This window comes from Sinocyclocheilus rhinocerous, unplaced genomic scaffold (genome assembly GCF_001515625.1).
Source record: "Sinocyclocheilus rhinocerous isolate Xijiao unplaced genomic scaffold, SAMN03320098_v1.1 scaffold3131, whole genome shotgun sequence".
NCBI lineage: Eukaryota > Metazoa > Chordata > Actinopteri > Cypriniformes > Cyprinidae > Sinocyclocheilus > Sinocyclocheilus rhinocerous.
The window spans coordinates 144,851-161,772 of NW_015651495.1; the positions used below are offsets into that span (position 1 = coordinate 144,851).

Below are 16,922 nucleotides of genomic sequence, written 5' to 3' on the forward strand. Positions count from 1 at the left end.
ACAGCGAGAATAAAGTTACGCCTTCTTTCTTTGTGTGAAGATTTGGGCGGCGTTATGCAAATCTTCCCACATCGTGACGTAGACATGTGGGGGCGTGTTTGAACGAGGCGTTTTATTTTTTATAAAAAAAACTTTTATAAAGATTATCTCTTTGGGTTTGAGACTTTAGTCTTTGCAACTTTAGGGATCTTATCTATTCACGAACAGCTTGTAACACTCCAAAGAGAAAGGAAAACTTGAAATCGCATCATATGACCCCTTTAAGGATACGTGAAGGACAGCGTACGGAGCGCATGACGCGAATTTCGTCATCAGAATAGTATGCACGTACTGTACGCGCAGGTCGCACATGTGCATTTAATATTTTTTTTTGCAGTAATCAGATGTTCCACAAGGTGGCAACACTGTCCTGGGCCATTGTTTCACAGTAGAAAATGAAACTAAAGAGACGGAACAACAACAACAAAATAGAGGAGATTGCAACAACAACAGATGGCTGCATTGACAAGCGCTTGTGAGCGAGAGGGTATGAGATAGCTCAGCTTTAGTTTGAGTTCAAAAACATTTGTTATCGGTCATAACTTATGGAGAAAAATAGAGCAGACACTATGGATGAAGCTTTCAATAGTGCATGTGTCGACCGCCCGCGTTCGCGCACAACATAAGAGAGACATACATAGAGTATACTTTGAAAGGCTACGCGTTCGACTGTACACATACGCTAGCGTACACGCACAAAAACAAAGTATACTTTGGGTGGTTTTTCTCACACTCTTCGAAACTGAAAATTTCCAAATTGTAGATTTTAAACAAAGATTGAAAGAGAGAAGCTTGATGGTGGTGACATTTAAGTCATGCGACTGTGACGTAGATTGTTTATAGCCAACCTTTAGCTGTTTCCTTCTGGCAATTGTATTTAGGCTTCAAAAATAATTTAAAAAGTTGTGTTCATTTTGTGAATATAATGTTGATGAACAAAACGTGTAAGAATTCTAAACTTGTGTTGGTCACAGAGCTTACTGCCTGCAATAACCCTACAAAATCATTGCAGCAGCACTCTATTCATTTTTAGTGAATCCCTCCTGCAAGTTTAGTTTGGCAATGGGTTGTTTATCTTACCTGTGATAGTTCTTAAAGTAGTTTACACTCTGTCTCTTAATGGACTCCTGCAACAACTCAGACTTGCTGCCGCAGAATTCCTCTCCCACTTGCATCAACCTGTCAGCAAGAAAAACAAAAAACAGACAAGAAAAAAAAATTAAGTAGAAAGCAGTTCACTCTTCTAATTAACCCCAAAGAGTTACTTCACATCACATGTACCAGCGAGGGCAGCAAATGGTGCCTCTATTCACACAAGTCAGTGACCCCTAGGCAGGATCAATACAGAGGGCTGCGGTTTCACACACTAAATGGCCTTTTAATTGAGCCCTGTTAATGGGGATGACCGCACCACCACTCTTGTTGAGGAACAAGCGGTTTCATTGATGCCCCCTGGCCCCATTTTCTCTTTAGGGGAGTTTCTCATGAGGCAGAAGGGATGGTGAGGGAAACGGTGAAGTTGGTCCCTGCAGGCCAATCCAATTAGCACTAATGAGGAAGTGGGTCCCTACCTGCTGATAACATCCAGAACCACAATGAAGTCGTCGTACTTGAAGTTGGACACGTCTGTTCCCAGCAAATAAGCTTTCACCTTCAATTGGACGTCCTGGGGGCAGAGAGAGGAGGACGAGAGGTGGGAGGGTGAATCATGAAGCTAATGGAGGAACGAAGAACAAAGTAAATGAGTGCACTCCCTACCTGCCAGATCCGTGTTAAGCCATGTTCCAGCTTCTTCTTCACATAGCTGCGGCCCACAGTGGATTCGTCTGAGCCCTCTGCGCTGGTATCATCTACAAACACAGGATTCACAGCACAGTTATTTTTAAAAGTACCTAATACTACAGTATACTCATTATATGCCATCATGACAGGAGCCGAGGTTAGTCTGATACAGTTTGGTACACGATTTCATTATGTTGCGCATTATCTTCAACCAGGATCTTATGTTCTTATAAAAACTGATTTCAAAAATTGACTAAAATGATGAAATACTGACTAAATTTAAAGGACATTTTCATCAAAAGCATTAAAATTGACTACAGAAGTGGGTCCTACTTTGAAGATCACGTGGCTCACGTCAATAAGGACTACATGGAACCAGGTACCAATAATAGAACATCCCAAGTAAATTTCACAATTGTTTGCAACCCCAATGAATGTCAGATACACAATGACACAAAACCAGCCTAACTGTGTTCAGTATTAATGCTATCCAGTCAAGAGAAGACGGTAGTTTCTCTGTCAGATTTGTTGTTTGATTAACATTCAGACAAAAAAAATGATATGTTGAAAATTATTTATAAAACTTTTATATAGTATATAATTATATAAAGTATAGAAGTATATAAAAATACACCAAGGTTGAACAAATTAAATTTAAAAAAAATTTAATTGAATTTAGATTAAATTAAATTTGGCCCACATAAGGTGTCTTTATCCTCAAACTATAATGAGTTTGACACTCCTGTCTTACAATAATCAGACTGATAACAAGCTCTTCCTGCAACAAAGCAGCTGTCGCTCCTCATCAGGGGAAGTGTTCATCCTGACATACCAAAGTGAGTTTAATCAAAGAGGACACCTATCAGAGTCATCAAAATTTACCACGAAGATGTGCATCATCTATCCTGACAGAAGCTGTACCCATTATGTAACGTGCACTAAACTAAATTAAAACCGAAACCTCAAAAAACTTCTGCGTCAGTTCATTGTGAATTCAAAGTGCTGCTTTTCATTGCTTTGGCCATTATGCATCAGCTCTAATGTAAAGAGAAGGATACTTATGATGAGAATGATGATATGACCTGCAGAGGAGCGTGAATGTGGGCGACTGATCTTAATGTCTATATACACACAGTGTGACTGAAAGTGACTAAATACAAAAGCCCTTCAGGTGGGATTTATTCTGGACTGATACTCCAGCAGCCTCTTAGTGACACAACATAATTATCGTGTCATTGATGTGCAGATTATACAAACAGTTCCACCTCAGCACTCTCACTGTAAGTCATCTCTAGAGAAAACAAACAAGCATTTACACATGACCCTCCTGTGCAAAAAGTGGTGCTGGTTTGCCAAAGCGAAAACTTTGCCAAAACAAAACAATCAACATAAAATATAATAATAAAAAAGACATACAACACAAATCAAAGAAACAAAACACAAAAACAATACAAAACAAAAAAACAACAAACATGAAACAAAACCATACCAAGCAAACATGAAACAATTCAAAGCAAACAACAAAGCAAGGCTAAACAAAAAGACAAAAACAAAACAAAACATCAGAAATCAAAACAAAAATGAAACAAAAAAAGCACAGGGTGACCGAAACCTTAGCATATTAACACACAAAATTTCTAAACAGGGAAAATAAGAGTGGCTAAAGCAGGATCAATAACATGCAATTTAAAGAGTGACAGTCTCAAGACAGAAAAATCGTTTTTGCACCCAGACCTTGACCTATACAGTGGAGTCTAAAAGTCTGAGACCACTATTAACTAGCTGCATATTACTAATATTAATATAAAATATTTCATTACTAAATTCATTACCAGCATAACAAATCAAGTAAAAGTTAGACTTTCAGAAAAACGAACAAGAAAAACTGTAATATAAAGAATCTAGTTAAAATACAATAGATGATGGTAAAAAAATATTTGTACTAAAAAAAATTCTGTCAATAATAAATGTAAAAGAGTAAACATTTAAATATGATTTAAAAATGTAAAAAAAAAAAGTATAAAATATATATATATTTTTTTTTTCCTTTACATTCATATGTGGTCTCCAGCATTTGGATCCGTCTGTCTGGAATCTAAAATATCCCATTTGAACCTCTTCATTTAAATGTAATGAAAGAACCCCTTAAAGGTGTTTCTTTGGTGTTCAGTTGCTGAAATGAAGTTCTTTTCTAAGCTCCTTTCATTAAACCTGCAGGATGAGAGCTTCTGGAGCCGAGTCAAAGAGCTCCTTGGCTCCTGACAATAGAGTTGGACTTTTCCCCAATCATTTCAGTCCATGAGGAGTGCAGCTATGCAGAGCCACAGAGTAAATCACTGCAAGCCAACTGCTGGAGAGGACAAGAAAAATATCATCTCCCTGGCAGCAGCTCCTCACACATACACACAAACTGGAGCGGAATGAGCACGCATTCGCTCCCACACAGCCGCACACAAACACGCAACAGCACACTGTAGAGATTTCAGCATCCCAGGGAATTCTTGGGAAAGGAGAGGGGCAGACTAAACGGACAGGCCGTTCGAGGAAAAATCAATGAGGTGAGGAAAATATAGAACATGAACCGAGCAGCACAAGAAGCCAGAGTCCTCTCACTAATGATGGCTAACACGCAGGAGTTCTTTAGAGCATGAGTAATGAATTTACACTGGAAGCTGACTGCATCTAAAAGTGTCTTTGGTTTGACGTGCTGCCATCAGCATATACTCCCTTACATGTAACTGAACTAAGACTGTGAAAGAGGAACATGTTTTTTTAACTTATCCGTTTTAGCTTATCTGAATTGTTGGCATCATTGTTGGTAATAAGTGGCTTCTATTTGTTTATATACACACATACACACTATAATTTACAAAACATACAAATAAGTAAATAAATAAGTATAAATCAGATATCTACATTTTAAATCACTGCAACTAAAGCTTATTGAAGTTGTGGCCAAGTGGTGAACATGAAGGCCAAAGACATTAAAGTATGGAGCTCATGTGAGAGATGAAGGTTCGAATCCAGGCAGCATTGTGTTCTGATCCAGTTTTTTTATTCCCAACATTTCTTTTCATTGCTCCACTTTGCTATCAATAAAATAGTATAAAGCAACCTAATAAATACATTAATTAATTAATTAATTAATTTAATTTAATAAATTCTACATTTAAATCAAGAGTTTAAATACTACTGCAAAGCACCTTATAATAAATATTTAAAAAAAACACCACTGTTCAAAGATTTGGGGTTGGTAAGATTTTTAAATGTTTTTTGAAAGAAGTCTCTTATGCTCATCATGGCTGCAGTTATTTGATCAAAAATACAGTAAAACAGAAGAAATAATCAGTCCTTCCATTTTTTCACGATTCCGCGATCGCTGAATCCGCGCAAAATCAACAAAATGTTGCATTTCTTTGCGATCCTGCATAATTTGTAATTTCACCGCAAAATAAAAGCAAAAATTACAGTAATTTTTTTTTAAATTAATTAATTAAAATGATCTAACTGAATTATCCCTAATTTTATTAAAGTTGGAAAGGTTTATTTCCATGAGGATGCAGATGTTGCACATGTGATGTCAGTGAGTGGTCTGTGTGAAACAAAGTGAAAGCAAAACTTTCTCACCTGAGTCTCAAATAACTGCCACGGACCAGCAAAGCAATTTCCTAATGTAGCTATTACACCAGACTGGGGGGTAAATTGTTTTGAAGTCCTTGTAATAAAATATGGATGACAAAAGACATTCTACTGTTGACCATACTATCTCAGCGGGAGCAAACAGTATACCGCGTAAAAGAACTCGATTCAGACAGGCGGACTAACACAATCAGTTATGTTTTAAGCGAACAAACCGTTTGGGGGGAAAACAGTTTGGGACGTGTGTCAGTATTGGATCTGCGCATTACTGTAGGTCTAGTGTAGTGTCATTAATATTAATGCAACAACAATAGCAGCAGCAAAAATAAAAAAGTGCCTAAATTAAGCATTGCTTATCTTTATGTTGCACTTATTTGCCCTGTTGTCATTTGTTTCTTTTCAAAATAAACAAATTTTATGCATTTTGTTTGTTCTTTGTGTCATGTATGACTGTTGTGTATCTAACATAATTTATAATATGGTAAATATGCTATCATAATTATATGTATTTTTTAAAACATTGCAAATTTTTAGCTAATTTCTGGAAATTAACACCACAAATTACCAGTCATTTTGATCGCAAAAAAAATAGCGAAATCCTGGAGGGATCAATAATATTGTGAAATATTATAGCAATTTAAAGTAACTTTTCAATATGTATTATAGTAATTTATTCCTGTGATGGCAAAGTTTACATTTTCATTCATTTAACATTTATTATTATTTTCAATATTATCAATCAAAACAGTTGTGCTGCTTAATATTTTTGTTTAAATTTTTTGTAATGAATTTATTTACTATCAGTTTTAATCAATTTATTGTATTCTTAACAAATATATATATGAAAAAATATAGTGTATATTAATATACCAGGTAATATGTTACCTTTGATTTATGCCACAGTAGCATGAGATTTTCTCACAAAATATTTAAATCATGTAATTAAAAAACATGTGCAACTAATTCAATTAAAATTGTAGTTGATTGACAACCCTAATAATATGTCATGTGCTACCCCTCACTGAGGCTCATCTTCTCTGGCAGCTCTGTATTTACAGCTTATACAGGAGGGACATGAAGGGTAAAGTGACATTGATTACTCATAACCTTTCCTCCTGGTAAATCTGAAAGGATGCAGGTATACAACTGTAATTCACTATGAACAGCAGGAAATAGGGTTCTATTAAAAGATGGTCATTAGGTTGTCAGGTTTCTTATTAAAAGCTAGTTCAATTTAAAAGAATATGATGAGGAGAAGCACAAAAGAGATGAGTGGGAAAATAAAAATAATTTGACCCAAGCTGACAGGACTGTCTGACACTGGAGGGCTAATGCTTCAGCAAGAATTAGAGCTAATTTAGTTCAGCAGGATGGGGGAAAAAAACCCTATACGTCACAAGTAAATCACCATTAATGCCACATTACATCTCCATGAAATAATCAAAAACATCTTGATCATATCAAGAACATCACACCACTGTTTAAAAATACCTCCTCAGGTCTAAACTCTGTGGAAGCCCGTTTCCGCCACTGAATTAATAATAAAAAAAGGTAATTGCGACTTTTTATCTCACAATTCTGACTTTTTTTCTCATAATTGCGTGATACAAACTCGCAATTCTAACTTTTTTCTCAGAATTGCGTGATACAAACTCGCAATTGCGAGTTATAAAGTCAGAATTGTGAGATATAAACTCGCAATTCTGAGAACATATCAGTCTTCCACCCCCCCTCTCAAAATTGGACTTTAACTCGCAATTGTGAGTTTACATCACGCAATACTTTTTATCTCACAATTCTGACTTTTTTTCACAGAATTGCGAGATATAAACTCGCAATTGCGAGTTATAAAGTCAGAATTGCGAGATATAAAGTCAGAATTGCGAGATATAAACTCGCAATTGCGAGAAAAAAAGTCAGAATTGCGAGCTTTTATCTCACAATTCTGACATTATATCTCGCAATTGCTAGTTTATATCTCACAATTCTGTGAAAAAAGTCAGAATTGTGAGATAAAAAGTCGCAATAACCTTTTTCTTTTTTTTATTCAGTGGCAGAAATGGGCTTCCATAAAACTCGAGAGTTACGACTGATTTCATGATACTAATGATTACGGATTAAGCGCACAGTTTGAGAAGACAAAACCACATATTTTCCCAGCATGAAAACAACAAACTTTGACTTTAAGAAGTCAAGTATCAGGACATTTTTGACTTCCAAAATGAGAACATATATCCAAAGAACAGACAAAACCACCCTTTTACAGCACAGAAATGCGTAACTGCCGCCCATGCATTCTTTAGTCTTGAAGTGATGATTTTGTGCTTAGGAAGGATCATCAAAAAATCACATGGTCAGTCTTTCTTAAACCATCCAGTAAATCTGTTACTAGTCTGAGACATGAGGGAGGCATTAAATACAAAAACTGTTGAAATCCTCACTTTGAATGTCCTCGTTCACACTTGACAGTCTCCCAATAAAGACAAATGGCTGAATTGTTTAGGAACAAAAGCAATGCATGATTTACTGCCTCGTTCAGATAAAGCATCTTTCCCAAAGTTCCCAGTTGCTCCATTCCCACTCAACAGAGCCAAACCTCTAAAGCAGGACCTTCAACCAAAGTTACAACATCTTTGTCCCTTCTTACTCAAGCACATATGTACAGTGTTGGGGAGTAACTAGTTACATGTAACGGCGTTACGTAATTTAATTACAAAATAAATGTAACTGTAATCAGTTACAGTTACTAAGAAGAAATGTGTAATTAAATTACAGTTACTTATGAAAATGTCAACGATTACAAAGGGGATTACACCAAAGTAACCTTCCCAACACTGCATATGTATGACCAAAGGCGAGCAAGCTGTGCTTTCTTAACGACACAGACACAACCAATCTAAATTTCTAAAAAAAATCTAAATGTGAACCGAACCCCAAAAACGATCCTGAGAAAGACCCTGACAAATCAAGGTCTAACTTGCATTCTAATTAATTACTTTCGACCGGTTTTTCCACACATGGCTGTCAGTGATTATACACCGTGTGAAATTAGATAGCACAGCAAGTCACAGGCCAGCGGAGGCAATTTACCTGTTGATAGCTCTGGCAACTAAGAAGAGGAAAGTGAAGTCATCTTGACACGGACCAAGATGAATACCGTATGCAGCGGCACGCAACAAGAGGTGTAATTGTCAATTTCACACAGGGATTGGTGCATTATTCAATGTTACTGACACACGTAAAAAGTAAAGCATATATGATATACCGCGCTCACTGCAGAACAGAATTTCAACTAGATATATGTAGATGTTTGAATTTTCCCCAAGATCATTACCATTCACCCTTTTAAATTATGAAATGCAATCTCATATTTAATACCATTAAGCTCGGACTTAAGCTTAAGGTAACACTTAATAATAAAGTTAATTTAGTTAACATTAGTTGATGCATGAGATATCACAAAATAACAATGAACAACAATTTCACAGTATTTATAAATTCTAGCTAATGTTAATATATAAACGTATACATATACTATGGTTCAATGTCAGTAATTTATGTTCATTCATAATACAAGACACTAATGTTAATTTATACAATTTGAAATGTTGAAATGTAATAACATATGAAGAAATTAGCATTAACCAAGATTAATAAATGCTGTATTATTTTATGTAAGTAATGAATAGGATCTTGTAAAATATTACCAGTTACGCTGGCAAAATATTACTCAGACATATGTGGTACATGAATTACCCAAAGAAAATAATTGCAATTGTTATTTTAAGTATTTAATGTCATTGTTAATATTTCTGTATGTATGAATCAGTGATCATGAGAATCAGAGGTTAACAAAATTTGCATATTCCATGTTCAAGAACAACGGCTTCTTAGGAGGTGGCGGCATTAATACAAAACTCAACACAAAAAAAAAAAAAGTGTATCAGCCATCAACTCCTAGGAAACGCATTCATGCAGCCTTGGTCAGTGTAAGAGACTTCTTTCAAAGAATTTAATCATTTATTTTGTTACTTCGTGGGTGAAAAAGGAATAATTTAAGCCACCTCATAACGCCTTCATAAGTAAAAATATACCTAAGCTATGTGGAGTAACTGATGACACAAGCAAAAATTCTGTGCTTATCCTCAATAAGCCCAGACACTGACACTACTGCACTGTCACAGTGTCCTCTGCCTTGCAGGCCTGTCGATTAGTGCAGTCACTTAGAAGAAGCTATTGAACGTGGCAAAGAGGAAAAAAGAGCTGAAAAAATGGGCAGGAGATGAGAAAACACCTTAAAGTCCCCATGAAATCAAAATTAAAGTTTTTTGGGTGTTAGTATCAATATGTTAGTCTTAAGGTTATCTATAAGGCAGTGTGCTCCAAAATCAATCACACACGATTCTGTTGAGTTTATGAAAGCAATGGCCAATCAGAGGCGTTCAGATGAGTCATCACTGAAACACTGGAGTTTTGTTGTTTATTGCGTGCACTCGCTGACTGAATTCTGAATTCTCTCATCATAAACAGCAAAGTGCAGATGTATGTGCGATGTAAGTATAAGAGATTTATTCATCATACAGTGTAGATAGCTTCACTGATTTTAACGGGAGTGTTTTTAATATGCTAGACTGAAGTCAGTGATGATGTTCTTTGATAATGTAAATGTTCTTTGCTTGTTTTCTATAAAATAGACGCTGAAGCCGCGGCTGAAATCGGTCACTTGTCCACAGAATTAGTATTTTCTGTACAGTGAATGGCACGTAGTGCACTATATAGGGGACAGGGAACGATTCAAACAGTGGAAATATGCTTTCCATTGAGGAAAAAAAGAAGACTGGTTTCGCGCTGTGTCACGCTAACCACCGCACCGCACACGCACTCTGCTCCGGTCCAGAGACACGATAGCACGGAGCGGATCACACGCGCGAGTTGGCGCAGACCACAAAATGTATCGGAGCTATTTGCATTCTACACAGGTTGCTATATTTTATAGCAATATGGATGAGATTGTGGCTGGCATACACTGTCAAATGCGGCTTTACGGAGCGCAATGGCTCTGAACGGCTCTAGCCCAAGCTGTGATATAAACGAACGCTATTGGCTATTTTAAAAAGGGGCGGGGCTGCTTGATATGTCCCGCCCTGTCTTCCTGTTTCAGTTAAAATGACGTCAACACAGGGTAACGCTGTGTCTTTCTAAGCATTTCAGGGTACCTTTAAGAATATAAACCATCCAACAGGGCTGCAAAATAGGCTTGTGTCGATAGACGATAGTATCCTGTATCAATGATAGTCAGAGATATTGCCTATATGGTTGATGCCTTTGACGATATCAAGACGATTATTATTATTATTATTATCAGGCTAGTATTATCATCTAATTAATATTAGGGCTTATTTGTTCCATCATATTTCTTTTTACACGTTTTTACAGTGTTGCGAGTACCGTATTGTCCCGAATATAAGACGATGTTTTTTTCTCGGAAATACATCTGAAAAAACGCGGTCGTCTTATATTCAGGGTCTAGACTTTGACATGTCAATAATACACCCACAACACTAGGTGGCGCCAAATATGCATAAAACGAGTGTGCCATGAAATACGGAATGTAATGCGTGTTGTAAAGATCGCGAATAAAAACAAACCTTACAGCTGCATGAGTCGTGACTGTCACCTTAGCCTGATGGGACCAAACTGCCTTTGTGATTTTAAAACGTAAGACAGTACCCAGATTTGAAGACTACAGTAAGATTTAACTTCTACTGTTAATAAGTGAAGTCAGTGATGATGTTCTTTGATAATGTAAATGTTCTTTGCTTGTTTTCTATAGCTGAGGAAATGTAAGAATTATAATTAGTAATTTTCAATGTTTTTATTAAATTGTTATCATGTTATATACAAATTCGGTCATATTAAAAAAATATTTATGACATGACATCCATATGATACTTGACTAAAAAGATATCATGTGTAGTTAATAGATTACAGTAACATTAGGCTGCTTTTAGCCTTACCTTGGAGTTGGTTCACTCTCTGGCTATGAAACTATGTAAGTAAATAATTAAATAAATTAGCATGATAATATCGTGTATCGGCGATCTCAAAGGCTGACGATAGGATAATATGAAAAGAGCATATCGCCCAACACTACTGCAAAATATGTACTATAACTGATGACTAGCAAGCACATGATACACTCTGTGATAATGTCTCAATCACAAATAATTCTTGAACTTGATCTGTCAAATATCTCAGGCAGGGCCGGTTCTGGACATTTGGAGGCCCTAGGCAAAATTCATGTTGGAGGCCCCCCACCCCCAATAAAAAGCACTTGAAACAAATATGATTCCTAACCTTTTATTTATACAACATTTCATTTTAAATTTTGTAAATTTTAATTATGCAGTACTGGTCAAGAGCTTGGAAACATTACTATTTTTAATGTTTTTTGAAAGAAGTCTCTTATACTCATCAAGCCTGCATTTATTTGATCAAAAATACAGAAAAAAACTTTTTGTGAAACATTATTACAATTTAAAACAATGGTTTTCCATTTTACTATATATTTTTAAATATAATCTTTTTCTGTGATGCAAAGCAGAATTTTCAGCAGTCATTACTCCAGTTTTCAGTGTCACATGATCCTTCAGAAATCTTTCTAATATGCTGATTTATTATCAATGTTGGAAACAGTTGTTCAGCTTAATATTTATTTAATAACCTGTGATACTTTTTTCAGGATTTTTTGATGATTAAAAAGTTGTTTTAAAAAAATGGAAATATTTATAACAATATAAGTCTTTACTATCTCTTTTTTATCAATTTAACACATCCTTGCTGCATAATACGGTTGTTGTTTTTTTCTTTCTGTATTTTGATCAAATAAATGCAGGCTCGATGAGCATAAGAGACTTCTTTCAAAAACATTAAAAATAGTAATGTGTCCAAACTTTTGACCGGTACTCTATGTACATATTAAACTTTATCTAAGGTAATCTCTTTTTTGTTTGTTGTGGATGTTATTATAGCCGTGATATTATTATTATTAGTAGTAGTAGTAGTAATAGTATATTGCAGCAATTTGTTCAGTAATTTTTTATTGTGCTTTTATAATTTTTTCCTAGCTGGGTATGGGCAGGATTTTCCCCTAACATTTAATCAATATTGACTACAGATATTATCATATTATTAATATTAATAATGTGTATTGCATAGTTACCTTAAATATGCACTAAAAATCAAGTGGAAGTGAAAGAGATGATCACTACCTAGCAGGAAAGAAGTTAATTTCTAGTTAGTTGAAACTGAAATTATAAGTGTTATGTTAGAGCAGTAATGTAATCATCAGCAGAATTACACACATCTGAGGTGCTTTTTTGAAACATAAAAAAATGTTCTAGTTTGTTTGCTTTTTGATTTTGAATACAAACTTTTTTGCTTTTCATTGTACGAGCAAATTCAAAGCTTCGCGTCTGGGGGCGTCAACGGCACTCGCGCTCAACTCGTAATAAATCGGTGAAGGATCTGCACAGAAATGATGCTAATGGACAGAACAAGTTTATATTTAGAATACATTGCAATCACTCCAAAATAGATGATGAACTTGATCTGTCAAATATCTCAGGCAGGGCCGGTTCTGGACATTTGGAGGCCCTAGGCAAAATTCATGTTGGAGGCCCCCCACCCCCAATAAAAAGCACTTGAAACAAATATGATTCCTAACCTTTTATTTATACAACATTTCATTTTAAATTTTGTAAATTTTAATTATGCAGTACTGGTCAAGAGCTTGGAAACATTACTATTTTTAATGTTTTTTGAAAGAAGTCTCTTATACTCATCAAGCCTGCATTTATTTGATCAAAAATACAGAAAAAAACTTTTTGTGAAACATTATTACAATTTAAAACAATGGTTTTCCATTTTACTATATATTTTTAAATATAATCTTTTTCTGTGATGCAAAGCAGAATTTTCAGCAGTCATTACTCCAGTTTTCAGTGTCACATGATCCTTCAGAAATCTTTCTAATATGCTGATTTATTATCAATGTTGGAAACAGTTGTTCAGCTTAATATTTATTTAATAACCTGTGATACTTTTTTCAGGATTTTTTGATGATTAAAAAGTTGTTTTAAAAAAATGGAAATATTTATAACAATATAAGTCTTTACTATCTCTTTTTTATCAATTTAACACATCCTTGCTGCATAATACGGTTGTTGTTTTTTTCTTTCTGTATTTTGATCAAATAAATGCAGGCTCGATGAGCATAAGAGACTTCTTTCAAAAACATTAAAAATAGTAATGTGTCCAAACTTTTGACCGTTACTCTATGTACATATTAAACTTTATCTAAGGTAATCTCTTTTTTGTTTGTTGTGGATGTTATTATAGCCGTGATATTATTATTATTAGTAGTAGTAGTAGTAATAGTATATTGCAGCAATTTGTTCAGTAATTTTTTATTGTGCTTTTATAATTTTTTCCTAGCTGGGTATGGGCAGGATTTTCCCCTAACATTTAATCAATATTGACTACAGATATTATCATATTATTAATATTAATAATGTGTATTGCATAGTTACCTTAAATATGCACTAAAAATCAAGTGGAAGTGAAAGAGATGATCACTACCTAGCAGGAAAGAAGTTAATTTCTAGTTAGTTGAAACTGAAATTATAAGTGTTATGTTAGAGCAGTAATGTAATCATCAGCAGAATTACACACATCTGAGGTGCTTTTTTGAAACATAAAAAAATGTTCTAGTTTGTTTGCTTTTTGATTTTGAATACAAACTTTTTTGCTTTTCATTGTACGAGCAAATTCAAAGCTTCGCGTCTGGGGGCGTCAACGGCACTCGCGCTCAACTCGTAATAAATCGGTGAAGGATCTGCACAGAAATGATGCTAATGGACAGAACAAGTTTATATTTAGAATACATTGCAATCACTCCAAAATAGATGACGACAACTCACACCTGCATTAGCAGCTGTACTTCTTTGCGTGACTATTTAGCCATTTGCTTCGCAGCACCTGAAGGATGCAATGAACAATGATGCTAGTATTTTGCTGCCTGTCTTGATTGGTGGACTACTAGAGTATAGGGGATGTTACGGTTATGGAGGCCCCGCCTCAAAGCCTGAGGCAACTGCCTGCTCTGCCTATAGGTAGCACCGGCCCTGATCTCAGGCTAAAATATACAAAGGAGCATAACAGAGTATAAGGAGCATAAGGAGTATAAATAAGCCTGTAAGATTTTTTTTAAGAGAGAGAGAGAGAGAAATTATGAAAATTAGGATGCAGTTTCTCTACATGGCAAAAATATGAATTTTTAACTTGTTTCCGAGTAAATTATTCCAACCTTAAAACAAGATATATTTATGTAAAGCAAAACAGCATTTAACTTTTTTTCAATATAATTCAAGATATATTATATGTGAATTCTGCTTCAAGTAAATTCATATTGTTTTAAAAAAAAGTACATGTTATGGCTAAATGAGACAAAAATACTGATTATGAAAATGATTTTTTTTTTGCAGTGCAGACCAGGCTAAATTATAGATTAATATTAACAAAATATTAAGTGTATTTTGTTTTGTTCCATTTGCAGACTTTCCACTTGTTTTAAACATAAAGCTCGCTAAATGCATTTTATATTGTTAAATAAAACTATGTTTTTTTTTTCTAAAAGCCATTTTTGGCATAGTATATTTGAAAATGTGTGACTATGCTGGAAGTAATTGTTCTTTAGAGGACTGATGTGGAGAGAAGTACAAAAATGTGTGTATTGCTAAGCTTATATAATTTACTTGAGTCATAGCAAAAGTGAAAAATAAAGGTGAACAGCATGAAGAATAGAGAGATTATAAAAAAGACATACAATGTAAGTACAAGACAAATGCTAAATTCTAAAGTAGTACAGAGCTGACTGTGTTAAAAGTCACAAGAAAATACCAGTTTTAGAGAAAATAAATATAGTATTTCCATTAAAACAAATGATTTATTTCCCTCATTTAATATTTATAGAAAATAACCACAACCCATCATAACCTAAAGAAACAATGCCTGTTCAGTTAGTAGCATTCTTTATGCTTTCCTCTGTAGGGGTTATTAGGGTACTTTAGAAAGGTTCAATGAATTTCCAATGACACACCTAACCAAGAACAAGCACCAATCTGTTTCAGCACTGCTCAGTAACCTCAGAAATCGAAGAGGAGTCAAGACAGAAAGGCAAACGTTACAAACTACATTTCAGCTAGCTAATGGCGCAGTGCCCCTTTCAATTACCTGCTCAGTCTCCTTGGCCACTGCTGTGCCGATTACAGCACACACCAAAAGCCATTTCCTCTAAATACACAAGTCAGGACATTACACTATAAAAGCACAAATGTAATGCTTATAAATCTAACCATCAAGGGTAGTGAGCACCCTAATGAATCCCTAGCTCTTTCTACTAAAACTGATTTAGAGTTACATATAAAGGAGCCAAAATACAGAACGAGTCGACCTCCAGACAGTTTGGAGGAACACAAGAGGACTTTGACACAAGAGAGTTGCATCAGCAGAAAGATGAACCACGTGTGCCAAAGAACACTTAAATAATACTATTACTGTCAGAGATGAAGCACAGCAAGTTGACCACATGACCACATACGGCTTGGGACATTTACGGATCCTATGCCTCATATTTAGTCTTATCTTTCCCCATTAAAAGTCTCATTATGTAATTAAATTCATTTTTAAAAACACCATCCTCAAACATCTTTGCCTGTATAAAAACAATAATTTTCATTTTAAATTTCATAAACTATTAAGAGAAATTAAGAGAAATTAATTAAAACCATAAAAAACGCTCCTAAAAGAAATGTTAACATTAACATTAATTATTAAAAACGTATTTTATTTCAGCTAGTTACCAAGGAATTATCTAAATTTCATTTCATTTAACTTGATGTAGACATATAAAAAAAACCTAAGAAAAATGACAACAAAATTACTACAACCTTAACTAAAATTAAAATTAAAAATCGAATATTAACAAATACTGTAATAATATCCCAATGATACTAAAACAACACTATTATATACATATATATATATATAAACTATATTATATAACTATTTTCTGTCTAATTCCACTGGCAAGTTTTAATTATTTATCTTACTAAATTTACTGAAAACCCAATGAAATCATGCAAAGTAATATTATATTTAAGGTCCAAGACTAAGTTCATATACAGTTTGGCTAAGGTATTTTATCTTGTTTAAAGGATGTTTTCACTGGAAAACAAGACCCAGATACTGCTGAAGGATTTTTCTCCCCCAAATGTCATATGCAGGGCCGTTTCTAGGCATAGGCGAGCTAGGCGGTCGCCTAGGGCGCCACCAGCTGAAGGGGCGCCAATGAGCGCACGTACTGGCACTTTTAGCAGGGGTGTGATAAAGAGGGGCACGGG

At 34.8% G+C, this 16,922-nt stretch overlaps 1 protein-coding gene across 1 annotated transcript in view; it reads right to left on the reverse strand.

The window, feature by feature from the left end:
- The window catches only part of LOC107712924 (syndetin-like), a 158,439-nt gene that overhangs the window by 71,120 nt on the left and 70,397 nt on the right, over positions 1-16,922 (reverse strand). Inside the window, exons 14-16 of the mRNA XM_016518325.1 lie at positions 1,798-1,889; positions 1,611-1,705; positions 1,120-1,218 (exon numbers count right to left, since the gene is read on the reverse strand). Of these exons, the coding sequence (XP_016373811.1) occupies positions 1,120-1,218; positions 1,611-1,705; positions 1,798-1,889 (286 nt within the window). The remainder of the gene's footprint in view (positions 1-1,119; positions 1,219-1,610; positions 1,706-1,797; positions 1,890-16,922) is intronic.